We start from the raw sequence: 20501 nt of genomic DNA, 5'->3' as shown, positions 1-20501 counted from the left end.
ACCTGACACAGCACTCAGCAAGACACAAAAAAGTAGGAAATTCCCCTCGCCTTGTCTGATCTAACAAAGGAAGTATTTGCTTGCTGTGGACAAATTTCATAGCAGGCTTGCCAAATAATAGACCGAGCCCGCTGCAGTGTGTGTGTGTGTGTGAGAGAGAGAGAGAGAGAGAGAGAGAGAGAGTACTGCCCTGGCTGGTTGGAGCTGTTTGCTAACTCAGCTGCAAATTTCTATCCGGTATCTCAGCTATGAAATGATTTCATCCTTTTGCTGACACAAAATTGTGGCTTTTTGTTGCATTTTAATTCAGTTTATGTGCTCAGAAAGTATATAAATATAATCTTTAAAATCTAATCCCGACCATTTAAATACAAATAAATACAAATAAATACATACGGTTTGTATAAATGATAATAGTTCTGTACATAATCCTCATAAAAAAAACGCACCAGTGAAGAGCTGTGTCGTCATCTGATACAACAGAGAAAGTCTATCCTTCTACAATCTCAGGTCAACATAAATAACAAAGTACAAAAAGTGCCTAAAATAGAAATAATGTGGCAAACTGTTACAGTTTATAAGTTTTCAAAATCAGCACAGCCTGTTCGGCTATGAGCTTTATCTCCATTGAGATTTAACTGTTTCTCTATCACCATGTAGATGAATAATAATAAAAAATAAAATATATATGTACATAACGTTTTTAAATAAACCAAAATGTATGGCACTGTGCAGAACTTCGTATCCTCTCAATTAGTATCACAGCAAAGAAGTCATTTCAAAGTGCAAATACACCAAAGAAAGTCTTGCCATCGTCGATCTCCAGCTCTGATTGCTGATTGGTTTCCGTCCAGAGTTTGTCGCCTGCATTCAGCTGAAACACGGCACCAAGATATATGGCGTTGTACCAGCCCTGTCCAACTCTGTAGCTGCCCTCCTGAGCACCCTGCTGGCACGCCGACCTCACCGCGCTCATCAGAGAGGCCTTGCTGCCTACAGAGTCGGAGTAGCGCCAGATCCTGTGGCTGAGAGGTGTGAGACGTTTTCCCGCTCCCTGCTCGTCGCCATCGCTGCAGGTGACTCTGAACGACGCCTGGCTGTAGACGAAGTAGAGGCCGCTTTGTGGGATCACGATCTGGTTATCCAACAGTTTCAAGCCGCCCTGGGCGAACGCCTGGCCTTGATCAACTCTCCACTCCAGCTTGTCTTTCCCACAGTCGTCGCAAATCCCTGGAAAAAAAAGAATAAGTTAGAGCCTTGAAACACCTGAATTCTAAACACAGGAGTTAAAAATAAACAGGTATGTTATGTAATGAAACGTTTACTGCAGGCAATGAATAACTTATAACAACTTCCTCATAGTGTCCCTGACTGACATGCTTTGAAAAGGGCAGCTTTAAATATCACACAAGTGGATAAAACAGTCTGAAAGGTTTGTTTGAAAGCCGAGATCATGAGCCCATTGTTTGCTGAGAAGCGAATCAAGGTAGGCTATGACTCACCTTCTAAGTGGATGGCTGCATTGGTGCTGTTTCGCCTCAGTTCGTGGTGGGGACCTGAGAAGAGGATGACAAACATGAGCTTGTGTCAAATAATCCACAAAGACTCAACTATATCTCAGAAAACCCCCAGCATGCTTTTGAATGAGCAACCATACATATAATCACCTTTTTTGTCAGCAGTGTGGCTCATTAGTGCTTCTGTTTTGCCTGATTGCATCTGTACAGGGGAGACAAACAACAGCTTGATTAGACATCTAGACATATAAATTCTTCTTCTTGCCAGAAAATACAGATTTAATATTTATAATCACATTTAGAGAGACAGAGCTTCTCCTTACCAATTCTGGCCTTCCATTCCAGTACCATGAAAACAGCAGGATGCCTCCTAAACAAAGGAGGATGATGAGGAGGGTCCCGGACACCTTCCATATCCACCCAGTAGATGACTTCTTTTCAACTAAAACCACTGTCCGCTCCTCAAGACCGGTCTCCACATCAGCTGGTGCGGTTGTGTATGCCACCATACTGTGCAAAACTCTGATTTTACTGTACTGCCTTCTGTATAGAAAAATCTTCCAACTCAAACACTTGATGCTCTCTCTGTATCTTCAGGTGCGTCCAGCGCTCTGTGGTGATACTTCTCTCTTTGTGTTGCTGTATTGTGTTAGAATGAACTTCTGCCAGAGAGCTTGTAGTATTTATGCTGTAGCAGCTGCTTCTGCAGAAGGGAAACTCCAGTGATGTCACTCTGTAAGCGGAGAGTGCAAGAGGCAGCGAGTAGAGCAACCTGGGCTACGAAGGGAAAGAGAAGTCACAGAATTTTTTGTGGACTTTTACCAGAGCGTGGAACCCAGCGGGAGTTGCGGTTTCAGGATGGGAAAGTGGTCAATCGCTACTTTTGGGTTATGAAAAAAAATTACACAGCGTGGTAACTCACACAGACACACAGAAAATCATGTACAAAGACACGGACAGTACACACTCACACAGGCAGACACAGAGTCATAAACACATAAACACATATTGAATTCATTACTGACTTGAGCCAACCACAGAATGTAAGCTCTGTAACTGCTGAGGTTTACACATAAATCATCACAGTTCACCAACACTTAGACCAGCTGTTTTGAAATACCACAAATATGTGTAAACAATCCACCTGTTCATCAACTATTTAAATATCTATCTTTACAGCACTAACGGAAGTTTGGTTGACAGAAATGCATTACCAAATGCCTTAGCGGTAAACTCAGTAATAGTCATCTTCACAGTTGATGACACACATATTACCAAACACATTTTATATATAATCTTTATTTTAAGTCAATCCCATTGAAATTAAGATCTAATTTTCAAGGGTGAGTTGATATATATATAAATTATAAGATGTGAAATATCAATAAATAACACTTCTATAACAGTGAGATTTAATATGTTTTCCCTAAAATGCCCCAGCAGAACCATACTGTAATTAAAAAAAAATGTTTTGGGGATTCTTTCTTTTTTCTTACATAATAGTTACATAAATATACACTTTGCCTTCAAAATCTCTGCCAGTCTCAAAAGAGAAATCTGTGATAAAGCAAAACTTTTACAACTTTCAGCTTTCTGTTTCAGAACTGGGAGGTGATGCAACTTATTCCAAACTATTGAACAAACAGGATTTTACACTTCCCCTTATTGGCCGTTGCCCCTACCTCAGTTTCCCCATTTCACTTTCTCACCTGACTTTCTGTGTTTGAGACAGAAAATGCAGACGTGTGGGCTTTCCTTCATGCAAGCCTGAAATATCCAGAAAGTTCTGCTTTCATGTGAGTGTTTCTATTTTCATGTGGCAGTACAGTGAACTTTTGGATCTCTCTCTCTCATGCTCTTTCCTGTGTATTTTACTGATTGCTCTCTTTGCTCAGAATTGTGTTTTTGTGTAATCTGGAAACCAGCCAGGACTCAAGTGTTGCAACACTGAATTTCACTGTAATTTTTTTGTGTGTGTCACCAAGTGTGAAACCAGCGGTGAAGTAGCACCTCTCGATCTGGCCTTGACTGTTTCATTCCAACTTGCAAACACAAACCGCAGGATGGTGCAGCATGATATCATCGTCACTATCATCATATGCACCCACATGACGCACACACACTAACACATACATCTCTTCTTTAAAGTTCCTCCTGCTTGTTCACCCACCGTCTTTCGATTATTCATAGGAAGATTCACCAACTCAAGTTCTTGGTAGGATATCCGCTGAGTGTACATGATGCTCATATGTGTGGGTTACATGTACAGTCCTGCTATCTTCTATTAAGTCATTTTTATCATACTCTACAATCTGTTGAATCATTCCACACTGTTGGACCTTCCCATTCAGAGGTCACCTGTAATATGTAACTCACAAACTCCCACTGGATTCCTCAAAGACACAAACGCCTCTTTTCATGGAGCTGGGGAATACAACACTGGAAACTAAATCTCTCCAGTTTGAACCTTCATATCTTGGTGCCCTTTTCCCTTCCCTGTGTGCCTGAATCTTTATCCGCCCTTTCCTGATTGTATGGTGACATATCCACTATGTAACGCCCCCCTGTGATATCTAGAACTCTTTGAAAAAAGCCCTCTTTTGTTCTTTGCTGATTTTGCTCATGGATTGCATCATGAAATCCCAGGACTGTGTGGTCATCACGCAATGAAATTCAACCACATTGCCAAAGACAGATTATGAATAGCTTGGGGCAGGAAGGAAAGGATGGAGGGGTGAGACGGCAAAGAGAAAGGAAGTGGAGGAAGGAAGATGTTGTATGCGAACAAGTTGCCATGGACTTAATTTTCAGATTTGTCCGGTGACACAATCACAGGTGGAAGAAACAAAAAAATCCACATCACAAGGTTTTGGTTTCCTTCTCATCATTCCTTCTTCAGGGTTGCTGTGTGTGGGTTCAGAGGGAGCTGTTGATGTGTAAGGGAATAATCTAGGCCAAAAGGTTTAACCACAAATGCAAAGCAGCTTCCGCTGCCACTACACTGTACAGTCTGGTGGCCTACAAACCTCCACAACGTCTCCAAGAAGTTACGCCTTACAACTGCTAGGTGTTTTACCCGCATGGTTTCCTACTGTATCAGTCAGGAGCTTATTTGAAAACCAATAGATTAGATTAGGTGCTTATCTGTATTTGGGATTTCTGCATTATTTTCAAGCCATAACCATGAAATTAGAAGATTTGAAAGTCAGGGGGCATGTTTACAAGGCCAAGAAATAAATTTAACTAAGTGATAAGCAAGAAATGTGTTGGGTTTAGAAGAAGATATACCTTTGAGATATGTATAATAAAGGTTTGATCAGGTTAGAAAGTTGCTCTACACAATGTGTGAGTTTGTGTGTACATGTGTCATTAAATGTAATGGGTAAATGTGTTGACAGGCATCCAAAACAAATACCACATACTGTAGAGAATGTAGCCTGATGAGGCAACTCATGGTCTTTAGAGGCTAATTAGTTGTTTTAAAGCTAGACTTGGCTGAGTTGTTGAGTTTCAGTGGCAGAATTTATACAAATTTAGGATCAAAATGTACTCTTTTTAAAATACAATAAATAAACAGGGGTCATGGTGAAATCAGTGCAGAGACTATTTGGAGCACATTTTACAGTAAAAGTGCACAACAGTATTTGAAGGACGAGTGTGTAAGATTTAGTGGCATCTTCGCGGTGCAAAAAACGCGAAAGGCCCTCTCTAGAGCCAGTGTTTGGTTTGTCTGTTGTGGGCTACTGTAGAAACATGGTGGTGCAATATGACTCTGTGGGAGAGGACCCACTTCCTCTGTGGATATAAAGGGCTTATTCTAAGGTAATGGAAACACGATTCATATTTTCATGGGGTTATACACTATTTAAAACATACGAAAGAATAATATATTCCATTTCTGCCAAGTTTGTTCTGCTAGATGCCACTAAAATCTACACACTGCACCTTTAATAACACATCAAAAACCAGATGAGTATTCACTCTCCTTTTAGTTCTAATCTGATCTCCATCTGAGGGAAATATCTGGCTCTTACGCTGCTAAATGCTGCACTATGTTCACCATCTGGTTACTAACTTTGTCTGCTGTCTGTTGCTGGGCAGCGCACAGTGGGTTTATCAAGATTGTCCTCCCAAGTAAAACGAAACAATAGGTCGTAATGTCAGTCGCCCAAAAACAACATAGTTACACTGGTGTGACAGATGCCATCTAGTGGCTGTAGTAATTTTCGCAGTTTGGATGATGTATATACAAGTTGCCAAATTTCCTCATTTAGCGGTGGTGTTTTGGATGGATGGTATATTGGGTGGTATAACCCAACAGTGTATACCGGAGACGGCTGTTCATTTCCTGTTTCCAACTGCAAGTGTCACATTCACAGTTTCTTTTAAAAAAATTGACTTTGCCACGGGAGACTGATGTTCGTTTCCTGTTTTCAACCGCAAATGTCACATTTCTGTTTTTTTAAAAAGCAATCATCCCCTAAGTTTCATCCCTGTGCTAAGCATTGTAGCCACGATGACGAAGGTCGCCTGACTTTAAGGAAGTAATAACTTTAATGCACACCACACTTCTCTAACCTTAAGTGGTCATTTTAATTAAAACCACAATCTTTCCCTAAACCTAACCAAGTGTTTTTTGTGCCTAAACTTAACTAGACCTTAACCACAGCATTGTCACATCATAAGGCATAATTATTACAGGGGGCATAGGTTTGAAAACACTGGTGTGTATGGTCAAATAATGTACTTGGTGGTTTAATTTGGAGCATTTGTTGGGTTTATCAGAGGTTTTTTTTGGCTGAAAAAAAAACGCCTGTGAAAATGAGAGAAGAACCAGACCAAAACAATGAGGTGAAGTTGAAATGCTTTGTATAGCTAAGGGGAACTACAGAGTAGGGTGATACTTCTCTGTCTACCAGCAACCCTTTAAACAATATACAGTCATTTAATCCACTATCCATTTAAAAAATATTGATTAGAGCAGCTTTAAGATATAAAAGCATTGGTCAAAAAAGGCAAAACCAGCGTCAACATGATGAAGCACTGATAACCATCATGACTTTGGGTATAATGTTCATGGTTTTATTTCAGATAGATTTCCAAATAAAGGCAAAAAAAACCCCAAAAAATCTAAAATAAAAAAGAGACTTTGGACAGATTCATTACTGTGACTTTACTTACTTTACTTACCTTTGACAATTTGCAGCGCATGCAAGCTCTTCCCCAGTTTCACATCCGCTGTTGGTAAAGTGCCTTGCAAAAGGACATCTCAAAAATATTTTTCCCCATAGCAGGGGATTCAAAGTCCTGTGTCCACTTCTCTAATCTTAAGGTCACCATTTCCTGCATTTACTACATGTAAGAGTTAAATCATGCAAGAACACTCCTACACTTGTTATTTTAATAGATCATTGTGGTCACATAGTTTCACATTTGTTAAGCCAAAGTAACAAAAAAAAATTCTTTTTTTTTTTGTACTTTTTCTTACTGGGCCAGCTATTAGTATTTGCTCTCAGACAGTTAACACTATCACGTGATAAACAGTTGGTTCAACATGAGCACCCACATTTGACCAAAAGCAAAATTAAACTAATCAAAATTTACAAAAACACACACTGGAATACAGGCAGTACATCCCATCAACATGACATAAAGTCTGGAGAGTCTGGTGATTGACACTAGGGAATATCACCACTGACAAGACAGGGGAAGTGATTAGAATGGTTTCCTCAATTTTCTGTATCACTTTACATCACATAATAAAAATAGCTCCTATCCTTAATGGCTTGCTAGAGACAGGAAGTGACATATCAGGAGATTACTTTTTTCAATTTTTAGGTCTTTCTTACTTCTTTATTTTTTGTGCAGATTAAAGGTTTCTAAAGGCAAGCTTTAGAGATCCTGGTAAGCAAATTTTGTTGCGTTTGGACAGAGCCAGGCTAGCTGTTTCCCCGTTTTCAGTCTTTGTGCTAAGCTAAGCTAAGTGGCTACTACCTTTAGCCTTACATTTAACAGACAAACATGAGAGTGGTATCAATCTTTTCATCTAACTTTATGGTCGGACAAAACGGAATTTTAGATGCAGCGTGAGACAAAGTCAGTGGAAAGAGGTGATTAGATTGGCCTGGGGTGGAGTGGTGGTTGGTGAATTGCCAAAAAATTTATAACGTACAAACGTACAAAGACGAGAGGAAAATAACAGAAATTACTGGAGTTTCTAGTGAGTTTGAAGTTCAGTCAGTAGCTGATCTGTTGCTAGCTAGTTTACAGCTAATGTACAGTTGGCATTTTGGCTGTTTGGTGCGAATAAATGGTCCAGTGGTCAAATACCTGTGAATTAATTTTTGTCTGAACACACTTTTTCTCTCCACTAAAAGGCAAATAGGGACTTTTAAAATTATACTCTTCTTTTCCTCATACATAGCATTACTTGATGCAGACTGGGAAGCTTCATATTTTAATCATTATGGTGATTCTCGTAGCTGTTTTCAACAAAAACTTTAGTCTTTTTTTAGTTATTTGGACATAATAATGTTATTTGCCTTGTAATTGTATTTGCTTCTTACCTACCTCATTTGTTTTTGCAATTTATTTGACTTTTGGCTGCTGTAACATTGTAATTTCCCTTTGGGATTAATAACGTACTGCTAATATCTACCTAAAAAGAAATTTACCAAGCCAGTCATTTATAAAATTGGCTTATTGAAGAATAAAAGACTAATATTTATATTTTAACACTTTTTTGGAGGCGGGTTCCACAGCAAATATTCTGTTGATCACAACTTTAAAAAAACATATATCCATATAAGAAACATATATAAGGTATAAATATATATATATATGGAACATTTACACCTTCTAAAAAGAATATTTTGTTTTTCTGTAAGAAAAAAGTGTTGGCATTTAAAAGCTATATTGAAAATATTGTGGCTTTTAACACTTCAACTTGGAAAGAAGACTTTGTGAACAAGAAGAAAAGTAGATTAGCAGTTTTATCATTAACACAGAAGACACGATTAGAGATCATGTGATTATGTATGATATACACACCAAAGATGCCCTGCATGTAAGCATAATTGTTTACAAACCCTTAGATACAATAAAATTGATCACCCTTCAAGTGCTGCTGAATGCTGAGGACAATTACCAACACATTACCAACAGGAGTGCTCAATTTTGTTTCCTTGTGTCTTATTTTGTCCTCACACCTTTTAATGTTTGGTTATTTATTATACTTTGTCTGTTTTAGACTGAACCAGTCAAACCACAGGCTAAACTATTTTGGACAAAAGATATCTCTGTGAAACTCAAAATGTGATCATTTTGAGTAAGAAACTGACATAAATAACAAGCCTGACAAAACAATCCCTACATAACTTCAAAGGCACAAGAGAACAAAGGGACAAGTGTTGGAAAGAATGTGTGAGGAAGTCAGATACCTGTAAGATACCTGTTGGAGGTGATGTCATGCTGCCTGCCTGCCTTCTCACGCTGATCTTAAGGGAGCCCACATGTCCTCAGGTTGTGTGAACACTGATGATTTGATGGGCAAGCGTGGGCTTCAAACAAAGAGAAAATTTGCCAAGTCACATAAAGTTGAGCCAATCCTTAAGTATTGTTCAAAAAAGTGTATGAATCACTTTTACATCAGTTAAAGTGTAACTCTTTCTGAGATCACAAAGTCAGTTTCTTTGTTGCATGTGAGTATGTGCTCATAGGTGCGTCTGTGTTCTCACAAACGTCTGTCTTTTTGAGGATTGATCTGCTACACGACAGTGAAGACATTTTGGAAAGTGAGGACATTTTGGACAGGTAGTAGGATTGGGTTGAAGTTAGATTCATGTTTTTTAGTGGAATGTCTTGACAACCATTGGTGTATTGCCATTAAATTTGGCACAGACATGATAAACTCAGGATGAACTGTAACTTTTATCAACATCAACAAATTCCTTTCATCTAGAGTCATCATCAGGTAAATGTTTTAATTTGTCCAGTACTTTAGTTTAGGCTATGACAGAATAACTGCAAAACTAGCCATCAGCCCTTTGCTGTACTTTGTGTTCAGTGCTAATTAGCAAATGTTAGCATGCTAACATGCTAAACAAAGATGGTGAACATGGTAAATATTGTACTTGCATAACATCAACATTTTAGCATTGTCATTGCCATCATGTTAGCATTTAGCTAGGTATCTTGTTCCAACGGTTCAGGCTGGTTGTGGTGGTGTAATGGAGTCTGTGGGGGATATTGTCTTGGCACACTTCGGGCCAACTGAGCATTGTTTAAACGTCACAGCCTACCTGGGTATTGTTGCTGACCATGTCTTCATCTCTTTATGTCCACAGTGTACCCATCTTCTAATGGCTACTTCCAGCAGGATAATGCACCATGTCACAAAGCTCATATTATCTCAGACTGGTTTCTTCAATGAGTTCAAGGTACTCAAATGGCACTCCACAGTCACCAGATCTCTCTCTCTCTCTCTCTCTCTCTCTATATATATATATATATATATATATGTGTGTGTGTGTGTGTGTGTGTGTGTGCTTGTGTGTATAAAACTGTTTATCTTATACTATTTGGAAGTCTAATCTATAACAATACGTAGTTTATAAACTGATCATTTTACATATTCAATATTATCTGAAAAGTAACCAGTAACTATAGCTTTAAAATTAAAGTAAAAAGTACAATGTTTTCCCAAAGTAGCACTAATTGGAAATACTCAATATTCAAAAGTAGAGCCTGGATGTTTGCTGATTTTTGACTGATTTTGTTCATTTCAGCAACTGAATCACAATCAAATTAGTTAAAATCCAATAAATATACAAGATGCTGTGGTTCAGTTAGAGCAGCCACATATCAGCAGGTTGATCAGTGTACACTCATAGTTGTATCTTAGTATCTTAGTGAGACACTATGAGTGTACACTGACTATGAGTGTACACAGAAAAGTACACATGATTAGCTATATGCACTCAGCAACGAGTCTAATTAAAGTATTAGCTTTTATTGCATGAGAGGAAACAAACAACCTCAAAAGAGTCTTATCCGAGGGCGTTTGAAGTTCAAATATGTCTGTGGATGTGTGATAAAGGGGAAGCAGATTGACTAATCTCGCACTAAGCATGTGGTTTCCTGTTTTGCACCTGTTGCTCTTGTTTGCTCAACTCTACACCAAATTAAACATCACTGTAGTTGAAAAATGTGTGTGTGTGTAGTATTATTATCTGGCTAATGAGATGAGTAAGATCACGATTTGTGTTTGAAAAGGTGTTTGATGATACTGTAGAGGTTTCTCAGCCTTTGTAGTTTCTGTAGTTTTTTTAAATTTGATAAATGATCAGAGTGTGTTGTGGTGAGTGGGTAACAGATACAGGCTGTTTTTCATGTCATCTTTCATTTGGTGAGAGGTGGCACCACCGTGTGGTGCGCCAGCAGCTTACAGTGCAAATAAAAAATAAGCAAATGGCTTTAAAATAATAATATTTTAATTACTTATTCATTTCCCGCCCCTCTTTGAAATCAAACCACCACAATATTCCATTTTATAAATTACATAAGCACATAGCAGTGAAAAACTATTCATTGCCCAGACAGTCATAGTTTACATTCATTTTAACTGAAGTTAGAAAAATTCACACAACCTCCAAACCCCCACACAATTTCAAGACTCATAACCAGCTGACATATTTAAAAATATAGGCTCTGCTAAGATTGGACTGATACAGTGTGTTTTTTTTTTTGCCAAGATTTTGTTGTCTAAAGTCAATATGTGACAATGTGACCTTGTGTTCAAAGGTTTCAGTCAGTAAAATCAGTAGTTAAAACTTTCTCCACCCTGTCTGATGGAGCTTATGGCATTTTAGTGTTCCATGATGGATGATATTTTTTTGCTTAAAATTGTGAATTGGAACAAAAATCCAGGTGATAAACACCTTCTCTTGAGAAATATTCATATAGGCCTACAAAAAAACATTACAGTCCAACTCCAAATGATTCTCTCTTCTATAGAAACAAATCCAAGAGCCCTACAGTGCTAATGAAGCTGATAAGCTCCCCAAAATGTGCCCTCTAATAAACAATCACCATAAATATGTAAGCTGATGCTGTCTCCCTCCTTGAGGCTAACAATCTTAGCCACCGACACAGAGCCCTCTGTTGTGTTCGGGAAGTTCCCCTCAAACAATTTCTTAAGACTTTTACCAAAAGTGGGATTTCTTATCAAAATCACAGACTTTGTATGATATTGCTTTGAGTGCTTGCTGAAGGTGACCTGGGCGTAGATGAAGTAGATGCTGCTCTTCTTGCTCTCAATGCTGTTGTTAAACAGGACGAGGGAGCAGGAGTCACATTTGGGTTCCTCTTCTTCCCAGGACAGATTCTGTGGTGCTCCTGAAGATTTAACAAACTTTTCTTTAGTCACCAGAAAACCATTCTCAACTCACAGATGAAACTTTAGGAAGTGGCACAATGTATCCTTTCTGGTTCAGATTGTATTTCTATAATCTGCAAAGTCCCTATGAAACTTTTACATGCAACCTATCTTCACAAGTTGAATAAAGACACCATGCAGGTTAACAAAGATGATCTTCCGATCCGCTAATTTCCCTCCAGTTGGCAGACTAAGCATCCTCTGACAAGCGGATGATGCAGTTGTCGTGGGCTGTAATTATACCTTGTTGTGTTGGGTTGGGGCAGCCCACATTACAGCTCTTCTATGGGTTTGTTGTGGTTGTAGATACCCACTTCATACAGGAAAAAGGCAGTGTTGTGGGAGGTATACTATGCATGAGACTGGAACATGACAAGACTAAATGTCTTTCTCAGTCTGAGCCGTCGCGGTTAGCCTAATTGTGTATGCATGCAGATGAATTGTGCATGTATGTAGCACACTATTATCTCTAAGATATAATAGCTGTTCAACTGGAGTTTGGAAAACATACTGTATGTTATATTTTATGTAAAAGTAGATAAGGAGAGTAGTAGGCTACAAGTTTTGACAGGGCCTATATGGACCTAAAATTAATCAGAATTTCTAAAATCGGGACCGATTTTGTTGTTGTTTAGTCTTTGATGCACCCACTTTCCCACAACCTGCCATCTACTTCACGCAGCGACTTCCTACATCTCTCAGAATGACTTTCAGTAGCTCCCAGAGAGCACGCCTGAACTTGTCGCACCCAGCGTCTGTAGGTGTAGAGTTTGACAGCAATTTTTATCCAGTGGAAGCATAATGACACTAAAAAAAATCTGTGAAAAATGTGAGTCAGACCCTGTACTCAAAACACATCCTGCTTCTGGTCAACTGAAACTTCTGTGGGCGAGAAAGTGTCATCTCTATCTCTTCTATAGTGTCACTTTCTCGGTGTGACCATCAAAAGTTGGTTTAAGGACACCGCCCAAAAGAATACACTCTTTTAATCTTAGAGACTGACATCAAAACCTGACACTGACTGATCAGAAAGCCGAAAATGTTTCTGCTGTTATTCCTGTGTAGCTTGAAATCTCATAATTCCCATCATCATGCTTGACCAGTTTTTCATAGAAATGAACAAAGAATGAGGCTTAGAAATGTCAGATTGACAATTGAGGATTAAAAATGTAGAAGCTCTCATTACGTAATACAAGTTTAGGTTTCAACTGTGTACATTTAACCTCAAGCTTATAAAAGATACAACTACAGACAGTAAAGTAGTAACTTAGACATGTGCTCTCTAAAAATGATGTGACAACATGCTTTTTCAAAACACTCATGATGATCCAAGCATATCAATCAACATCAATTAACCACATAAGAAAGAGCGATGAAAAAGAATCTAGACATTTACCAGGAGGTGAAGTGTACTTGCATTTACTTGCTAGCTGGATGTATGAGAGAGAGGATGCTGAAAAGAAAAATCAATTAGAGTTTACTTGATGATGCCACAGCTGTGGTAATATTTACAGTAAAATTTACTTTTTCAGTTCTCCCATTACTATTTTTTAGTTAGCAGTAAATTTTGTAAGTTGAAACAATGCCATTACTTACCCTTTGACTTTAGGGAAGCCACAGAAGAAACTGCAAAAGAAAAGTTTCCAGCTAAGTCAATTTCTCTTCATGTTTAAAACGCTCGCAAACCTCAGACAAGCACAGTAAAATCAGGTAAAAGGCATCATTTGAAGTGAACACAGTGAAATTTAAATGTACCTGTTGAACTGACATTGTCTGGCTTCAATGCAGAGACTCCGTCCTTGAAAATATAGAAAACAAAGTGTCACCTACACATCATTATCATCATCATCATCATCACCATCCATGTTACTTTGTTGTCTCACTATCAATAGCAACAACAGATTACATTTTGCCATCTGTCTCCAAACCATAAAATTTGAATGAACTAAGAAAAGCTGCCTTGCTTTACAGTTGGTAAGAACTTAGTGTTCTTTTCAGTAGGAGAATCTTTCTCTTGAGATAAAGGCGCATATAATCCTGGAAATATAAAACTGATTGAACCAGGCTTGAGACAGGGAGTTAGTCTTGCTCTACACAATATAGCAGGTGGACACAATAACAGGTTCACCTGAACAAAATTATGGAATCCAATACAGTAGCTGTAGCAGTGAATACTACTTTGTGACAGTAATCCTGTGTATCAAAGAGGTGTTTGATTTTTGGTAATATTGGTATCGGATTGCATTATATTGTACAAGTGTTCTGTTATTGTGGGCATGTATTGTAACACTGAGGTACTATTAGTATTATGGTAGTATCCAATGCTGTGATCCAGCTGTTAAAGTCTCAGTCAACTATGCCAGCCATGAAGTTTATGCTGCCATCTAGAGGCACTCACAGGGAGTTTTCACAAATAGGGACTGATCTCTACTTGACTTAAAGCAGTAAATGTAAAATTGTTGAAACAACCGAAATTAGATTGGAGCGTCTTTGCAATTTTTGCATTTGACACAACTGTAATAATTTTCAAACATATGTGTTTTTATGCAACATCATGCTGTAAGCCCATGTGAGACATGATTTTACATGTGAGGGCATTCAATTCCTAAAACACGAGTAGTTCATCCATGTGCTTGCCACATGAAAAATAACATAAAGTCTAATATAGTAATCCAAATTTCAGGTAATCATTAAAGGATATGTTCTTTTTTTTTCAACTCTGAAAAAACAACACTCACATGCCACATGTACTTTGAAAGAGTTATTGGTCACTGAAAAAAGTGAACCTATCCTTTATTTTTGTTCCAGGCAATCATTAAAACCACCATCTGAATCTAAATGTCATTTTCTCTTGTTGTGCCAGGTGTACTGACCTCAGTTAATTTCGGTTTGATTGAAATGAGCAGTGCAGCCATGGCCACCATGGCCACAGTGAGGATACCACACCACACGTGCAGCAGCAGGCACTTAATAGATGACCTCGAACAACCCTCCATCCTGTCAAATACACACACACACAAATTCTGGCTCTTATTTTTGTAGTTTTGACAGTCATAATTCATAATTCAGTTATAATAATATGTCTTGTGATACAGCTTTACAATGAAGTCAATAAGGGCAGCCAAGGAGAATGTACTCAAAAACTAAGTGATTGTTTAAAACATGTCTGACTGCTTGTGTTACTTTTCCTAATGAATTCCACTGTAAAGCATGTTTTCAGAGTTGTTGTGGCCATTTATCTCTACTAGAAATCTGTTAAGTGAGATAACATGAGTCAGAAAAGGAAAACTTAAAATAAGACCCAGGTTGTAAAAAGTTTTATTGACCTTTAACCACTGACTCTTACATCATATTTTACATATTTTAACAGTGTACAGGGCCAAATGAAGGGCTGTGTGGACACATTGCATTGTGATGTATCCTCAGTTCACAGCCACCATGCTGCTGTTTGTCTGGGATTTTACCTCGGTGGGGGTTTTTTGTCCAGCACAGTGAGTACCATGTCAATGTATGAGTTTGAGGTTTGGTTGTTGATTTGTGATGACACAGATTGAAACTCATCTGTGATTGTTAAAATACCACTGACCATCCTCTGGTATGTGTCAAGTGGTGGTCAATCAAACAACAAACTTTTAAGAAGAATGTTGTGGTGGTCTTCTGGTAATTTCCAGCAGCATGCTCTGCATGTCCACCTTTACAAGCATACTGTTCTGCTTTGCATTCCAGTGTATGTGATGTATGATCATGTGTAGGTGTAACATGTGTCAGTTTGAATGGCAGTTAGACAGTGAAAACTTTAGCAAGTCAATGATGCAATATATCTTAAAACATCATAAAAGAAAAATCTGAACTGGAAAAGTATATTTCTGACCAACATCTGCAACCTCGTGCAAGAAAAAAAAATATTAAGAGGAATATTAATATAAAGGGGACTATTAGGAGGTCAGCTTTTCTTTAGTAGAGATAGAGACATTTTTACAGCTTTAAGTAACTGTGTTCACTGGATAAGTCGAATACAGTGTGTGACTCTTAATCATATTCACGTTTGTAATCATGTAAATCAGTAATCTGAGCAGTACCCCAAAGACTTTGGATTTTCAGTTTTCTGCACTGTTATTGATGATACATTTGATTTTTGACCACTGACTCTGGACTACACAAATGGATGAACATTACTGCTCAAGGTGTTAATTTTGAGAACTCAAAATTTCATCACCTTTTTAAATTGGCATCTAATGGTGTCATTATGTCCTCAAATAATTAGATCAAACATAGCTCTGTGACACTGAGGAAACACTAAAAATTAAATACAATCCTTGCACATGTATCTTCCCCTCTCCCCACACGTTGCATGGGAATTCTTGCATCATAACATCATTGTTCTCAGAAGCAAAACAAGCTGGTCGAGTGTATCTTGTCTGCAATATTGGATGATACCTAAATACATACAGTATTTCAGAGAGGAAATCTTGACTCACCCAGTCTGTGTCGCACTCTCAGTGTACAAACTCATCTGCTGCTTCTCGCTGAGCGACATGGCAGATTAAAAGGGTTTTCCCTTTTACATGAGCTTGTAGTGAAGAGGAGATGGAGTTTTTTTTCCGCTGTAGAAAGAGTTGTGGTTAGACAGAGAGGAGGAAGGAGGCTGTGGTGTAGGCGGCTCCATTTGTGGACGGCAAAGTCTATTGCATATTACACGAAACTGAAAAACAGTACAGAGGGGCTGTTGTGAAACTTCTATTGCTTTAATGAAGCCAAAATGCAGTATCATATACTACAACTTTGATGTCGACCAGGAAGCGGAACAAATGGATGCCCTTGATTACCTTAAAATGACAGTAAGAGAAACATATTTAACAACAAATGGCTGAGAAGTGTTGAAATGCTAAAGAAGATGTAAAGATATTGGTTATTTTGGTGACACATAAGGACATATGTTTGTTTGTGGTGCAGCCCCTCACTGACACATCAATGTTTGCTGTGGGTGGTTTGTGATTTCCCATGTTTTCAGGTCACTGTCAGAAGTTGACACCTAAACAAATATGACAGGGACTTTTTTCTTCACAACATACATTCGATTTGAATTGACCAGGTGCACTGAGGAAATACAATGCCCATCTTTTTTAAATGTGTAATGCAGCATGTTGGTATCCATTCTGACACACTTCTACCTCAGTCTGTCTCTCTCCAAAGTCTATTTTCTTAATACAATAAGAGCTAAATAAGTGTTTACATTTGTGGTAGATCTGAAATATGAAGATTCAGAAGGTGCCAAAATAGTCTTTTCAGCCTATCCAGCAAAGGGCATTTGCATAGTGCATTTGGGGTTGTTTATTTTAAAATGCCATTAGTTAGTTTTAGCCACATCCTTCCTTTCCCTTGTTTGAATAATCAATTAAGGGACAAACTGCACAACTTTCATCTGCAGCTACTAAGATTTTATCTCATTTGTTTTTCAAAAACAAATGCACATCATTGACATAGATATTTTGTATAGTCTCTTTGAAACTACTAAACAGAAAGTATGAGTATATACATATATATATATATATTTTTTATTTCTGAAAAGACTCATTATACACAATAACAGCTAAACATTTGTAGTAGATCACTGAGGTTTCCCTCATCTCCACTGATGTTGAGATATAGAGTTAAAAAGAAAGTACGCAGACTTAGACAAATCAAAAAACAATACTCGTGAAAATGAGTGCACACTGAGGTGAAGTGGTTTGAGATCATAGTCTTGAATTGTGCAGCAGTAGCTAGAGCGTCGATCTTGAGTATTCCATGTGTTTGGTGCAGAAAAACTAAAGGCCAGTTTTCCAAGTTCAGTATAAACCCATGGGACTTGAAGCATAAGACAGTTAGAAGAACGAGTTTGGTAGGGTCCCGTGGTCCAGTCCAGCATGGATGTTATATAGAGCGGTAAACATCCAATAAGGGCTTTATGGATGAAAAGATACAAGTGTTTATCATGTATCTGTGCAAGAGAATACCAACCAACTTTGTCATAAAGAATGCAATGGTGAGAATCTGCAGTAATGAATCTGAGGGCAGAATGATAAACTGAGTCTAGGGGCTTGAGAGTGGAAGCAGCAGCATGTCTGTAGATTATATCATCATAATCTAAGACTAATAGAATGACTGCCTCAACTATACTCTTTTTTTCTTTGGGATATGCTTGAACATATCCCAAATTTTGATGTTCATCCACTTCATATTGTGACGGCCCCCTGGCTTGCCATGGCCCTTAGGTTTGTGTCTTTCCTTGGGCTGCTGTGTTTGTTTCTCCCTTTAGGTGCAGGTAGACGGAGATTCAATTAATGCAACTGGGTGCACCTGGCCAGTCCACCCAGAAGGTATTTAGGATCAGCCATTCCATTCCTTGCTCTCTGACTTCATCGCTGGCTCTCCCCCCGGCACCACATGTTTCATTTGTTTGGTTTTTGTTGCATTTCTCTTTGGTTTACACCCTACAACATTACACATTCACACATCAACACTACTGATCTACTGATTGACCACTTTATTTGATTATCACTTTGTTGTAATTTCTTTAAAAATAAATATAATTGATTTTTGCGTACAACTGTATCCTCCTGTTTTTGTCACGGCCTCAGAGCCAGGTCGTAACAATATCTTCCAGCTCCTCAACTAACCGATCGGGTTTCTCATGCATTTGACATGATCTTATTTGGTATTTTAAAAAAGTGCACATCGCTGGCATGGGTATTTTTTTAAAGTTTCTTTTATACTATTAAGGGGATTCTGTGAGTAATATTTGGCAAGTTAACAGCATGAGCATGTGAAAATTCCATCCCATAAACACTGAGTCAAACTATTTATTTTCGGCTTTATTTGGTTTTGTTTTGGTTTATTTGGCGATTTAGTTTGTTCAAATTCCCAGTGCTTATTCTGTTTGCTAAAACCCATCCATTAGGTACTTCAATCTGTGTGAGGCACATATCAAGACAAGATAAAGTAACATTTTGTAAATGACCTTATTCTACTAATGTTTATCGGGATGACAGTGGTTAATGGCACATATTTTATAGTTAACTGTAAGAAAAGTCCTTATTTTTGGGGTTTAGATGAGAACTACATTGCCTGTAGTGTCAGTAATTGTTCAGGTTGGCGGACTTACAACTGCAAAGTGATGTTTTACATTTGTGGCCAGCGTTCAGTTGTCCAACTTTTGTGGCAGTCATTGAAGTGGACCAAGTTGCACCGTGGAAGCTGTTCCATTCGCCCATATCCTGAAAGTAGCTGTAACACACTAAAGTAGTTAACAGTTAAGAGTAGCCAACATTACAACAAGATAAGATAACATATTTATTCTCCTGTGGCTCAATAAATGTGCTTATATGCTGTTTTGACCGAAGTGTGAAATGATTTAATAGTAAGACAAACAGAATTACAGTATTTCAAGATGTAGCCATGAGGATGAGAATTCATGTTATAAAAAACAGCAGTGAAAGCTGCAGTTTGGTTTTGGAGAATGAGCCAGAGAGAGTGATAGGGTCAATTTCCATTTCACTTCACTGTTTTTGGTTTCGTGTTCCATGGGACGTCCCCAACCAACTAGTATGTTTTCCTGGACTATGTAAATGTAACCAACTTTCTCCTCCCTTATCTCTGTTAATCATACACAAACAAACACATATACACACCCACACGTGTAACATGAAAGATAGGTAGGTTGGACGTGGGCTGCTAGGTGCTGTCCCCACTCAAAACAACAGGGAACAAATTGTTGTTTCCTGTGCATCTTACCTGTCATAGTAACATGTTCAATGAAAACACGGGTATGAGATCATCTTATCAAATGTCTCCACATAATCCTCTACTATGATAGGTAAGTGAATATAAATGTCAAACCGAGCTCTGATTGTATGAAGATTACACATACTGTAGCACAAAATAAAAACATAAGGTCAATGTCATCAGCAGACTCAGCCAGGAAAACCAAGTTGTTCTTTAGTTTTAGGTCAGTGGTTATCATGTAAAGTTCAAAATCTGCCCACTGAGAACATTATACCACTTTATTTAAATCAGAACTCACAGTTCTGTCACATAATACCGAGAAGTACAGTAAAAAACAAAAGCAAAACTAAGTATGTACCACATGTATACATACATGTATACATACATATATCATCATCTTATCATACATATTTATAATGTAATGTATGTAGTATAAAATTATATCACGAAGATAAACGTAGATTAAAACAGTTAAAAAATTGTGTTAACTCTTGTTTTTGCAATGCTGACTTGTAGTTCACCAAAACTGAAATTACTGAGAAATTTTGCCGCAACACCTTTGCTGCAGACTCCACGCCCACACATGTTTTATGGTTGTGACATACATTGGCATTAACATACTTCTTGTACAAACAATGCCTCAATGTATAGAGGCACAGAAACAGAACTGAACTGTGAGCCCTTATGTGAAGAGAGTGACATGATATTCTCGGCAAACAGATTTGAACTTTGACATGATAACCATGAAAATCATGATGATATACAACATATACATATGCATTAAG

General features: G+C 38.1%; 2 protein-coding genes across 2 annotated transcripts; both read right to left on the bottom strand.

The window, feature by feature from the left end:
• Positions 1-284: 284 nt before the first annotated feature.
• tnfb (tumor necrosis factor b (TNF superfamily, member 2)) lies at positions 285-9930 on the bottom strand. Its single transcript, XM_042425113.1, has 6 exons — positions 9818-9930; positions 8957-9076; positions 1841-2220; positions 1668-1719; positions 1503-1556; positions 285-1230 (listed from the first exon to the last, which is right to left on the bottom strand). Exons 3-6 carry the CDS (start codon positions 2024-2026, stop codon positions 779-781), a joined length of 744 nt encoding a protein of 247 aa, XP_042281047.1. The 5' UTR covers positions 2027-2220; positions 8957-9076; positions 9818-9930; the 3' UTR covers positions 285-778.
• A 1155-nt stretch (positions 9931-11085) lies between these two features.
• Positions 11086-14995, bottom strand: LOC121906310. Its single transcript, XM_042425114.1, has 5 exons — positions 14826-14995; positions 13708-13750; positions 13549-13578; positions 13349-13405; positions 11086-11912 (listed from the first exon to the last, which is right to left on the bottom strand). The coding sequence occupies exons 1-5, from the start codon at positions 14946-14948 to the stop codon at positions 11557-11559; spliced, it is 609 nt and encodes a 202-aa protein (XP_042281048.1). The 5' UTR covers positions 14949-14995; the 3' UTR covers positions 11086-11556.
• Between the last annotated feature and the right edge of the window lie 5506 nt (positions 14996-20501).

This window comes from Thunnus maccoyii, chromosome 10 (genome assembly GCF_910596095.1).
Source record: "Thunnus maccoyii chromosome 10, fThuMac1.1, whole genome shotgun sequence".
In the NCBI taxonomy this organism is placed as follows: Eukaryota; Metazoa; Chordata; class Actinopteri; order Scombriformes; family Scombridae; genus Thunnus; species Thunnus maccoyii.
The sequence above is the reverse complement of the archived record's forward strand: the minus strand, read 5'-3'. Positions and strand labels throughout refer to the sequence as shown.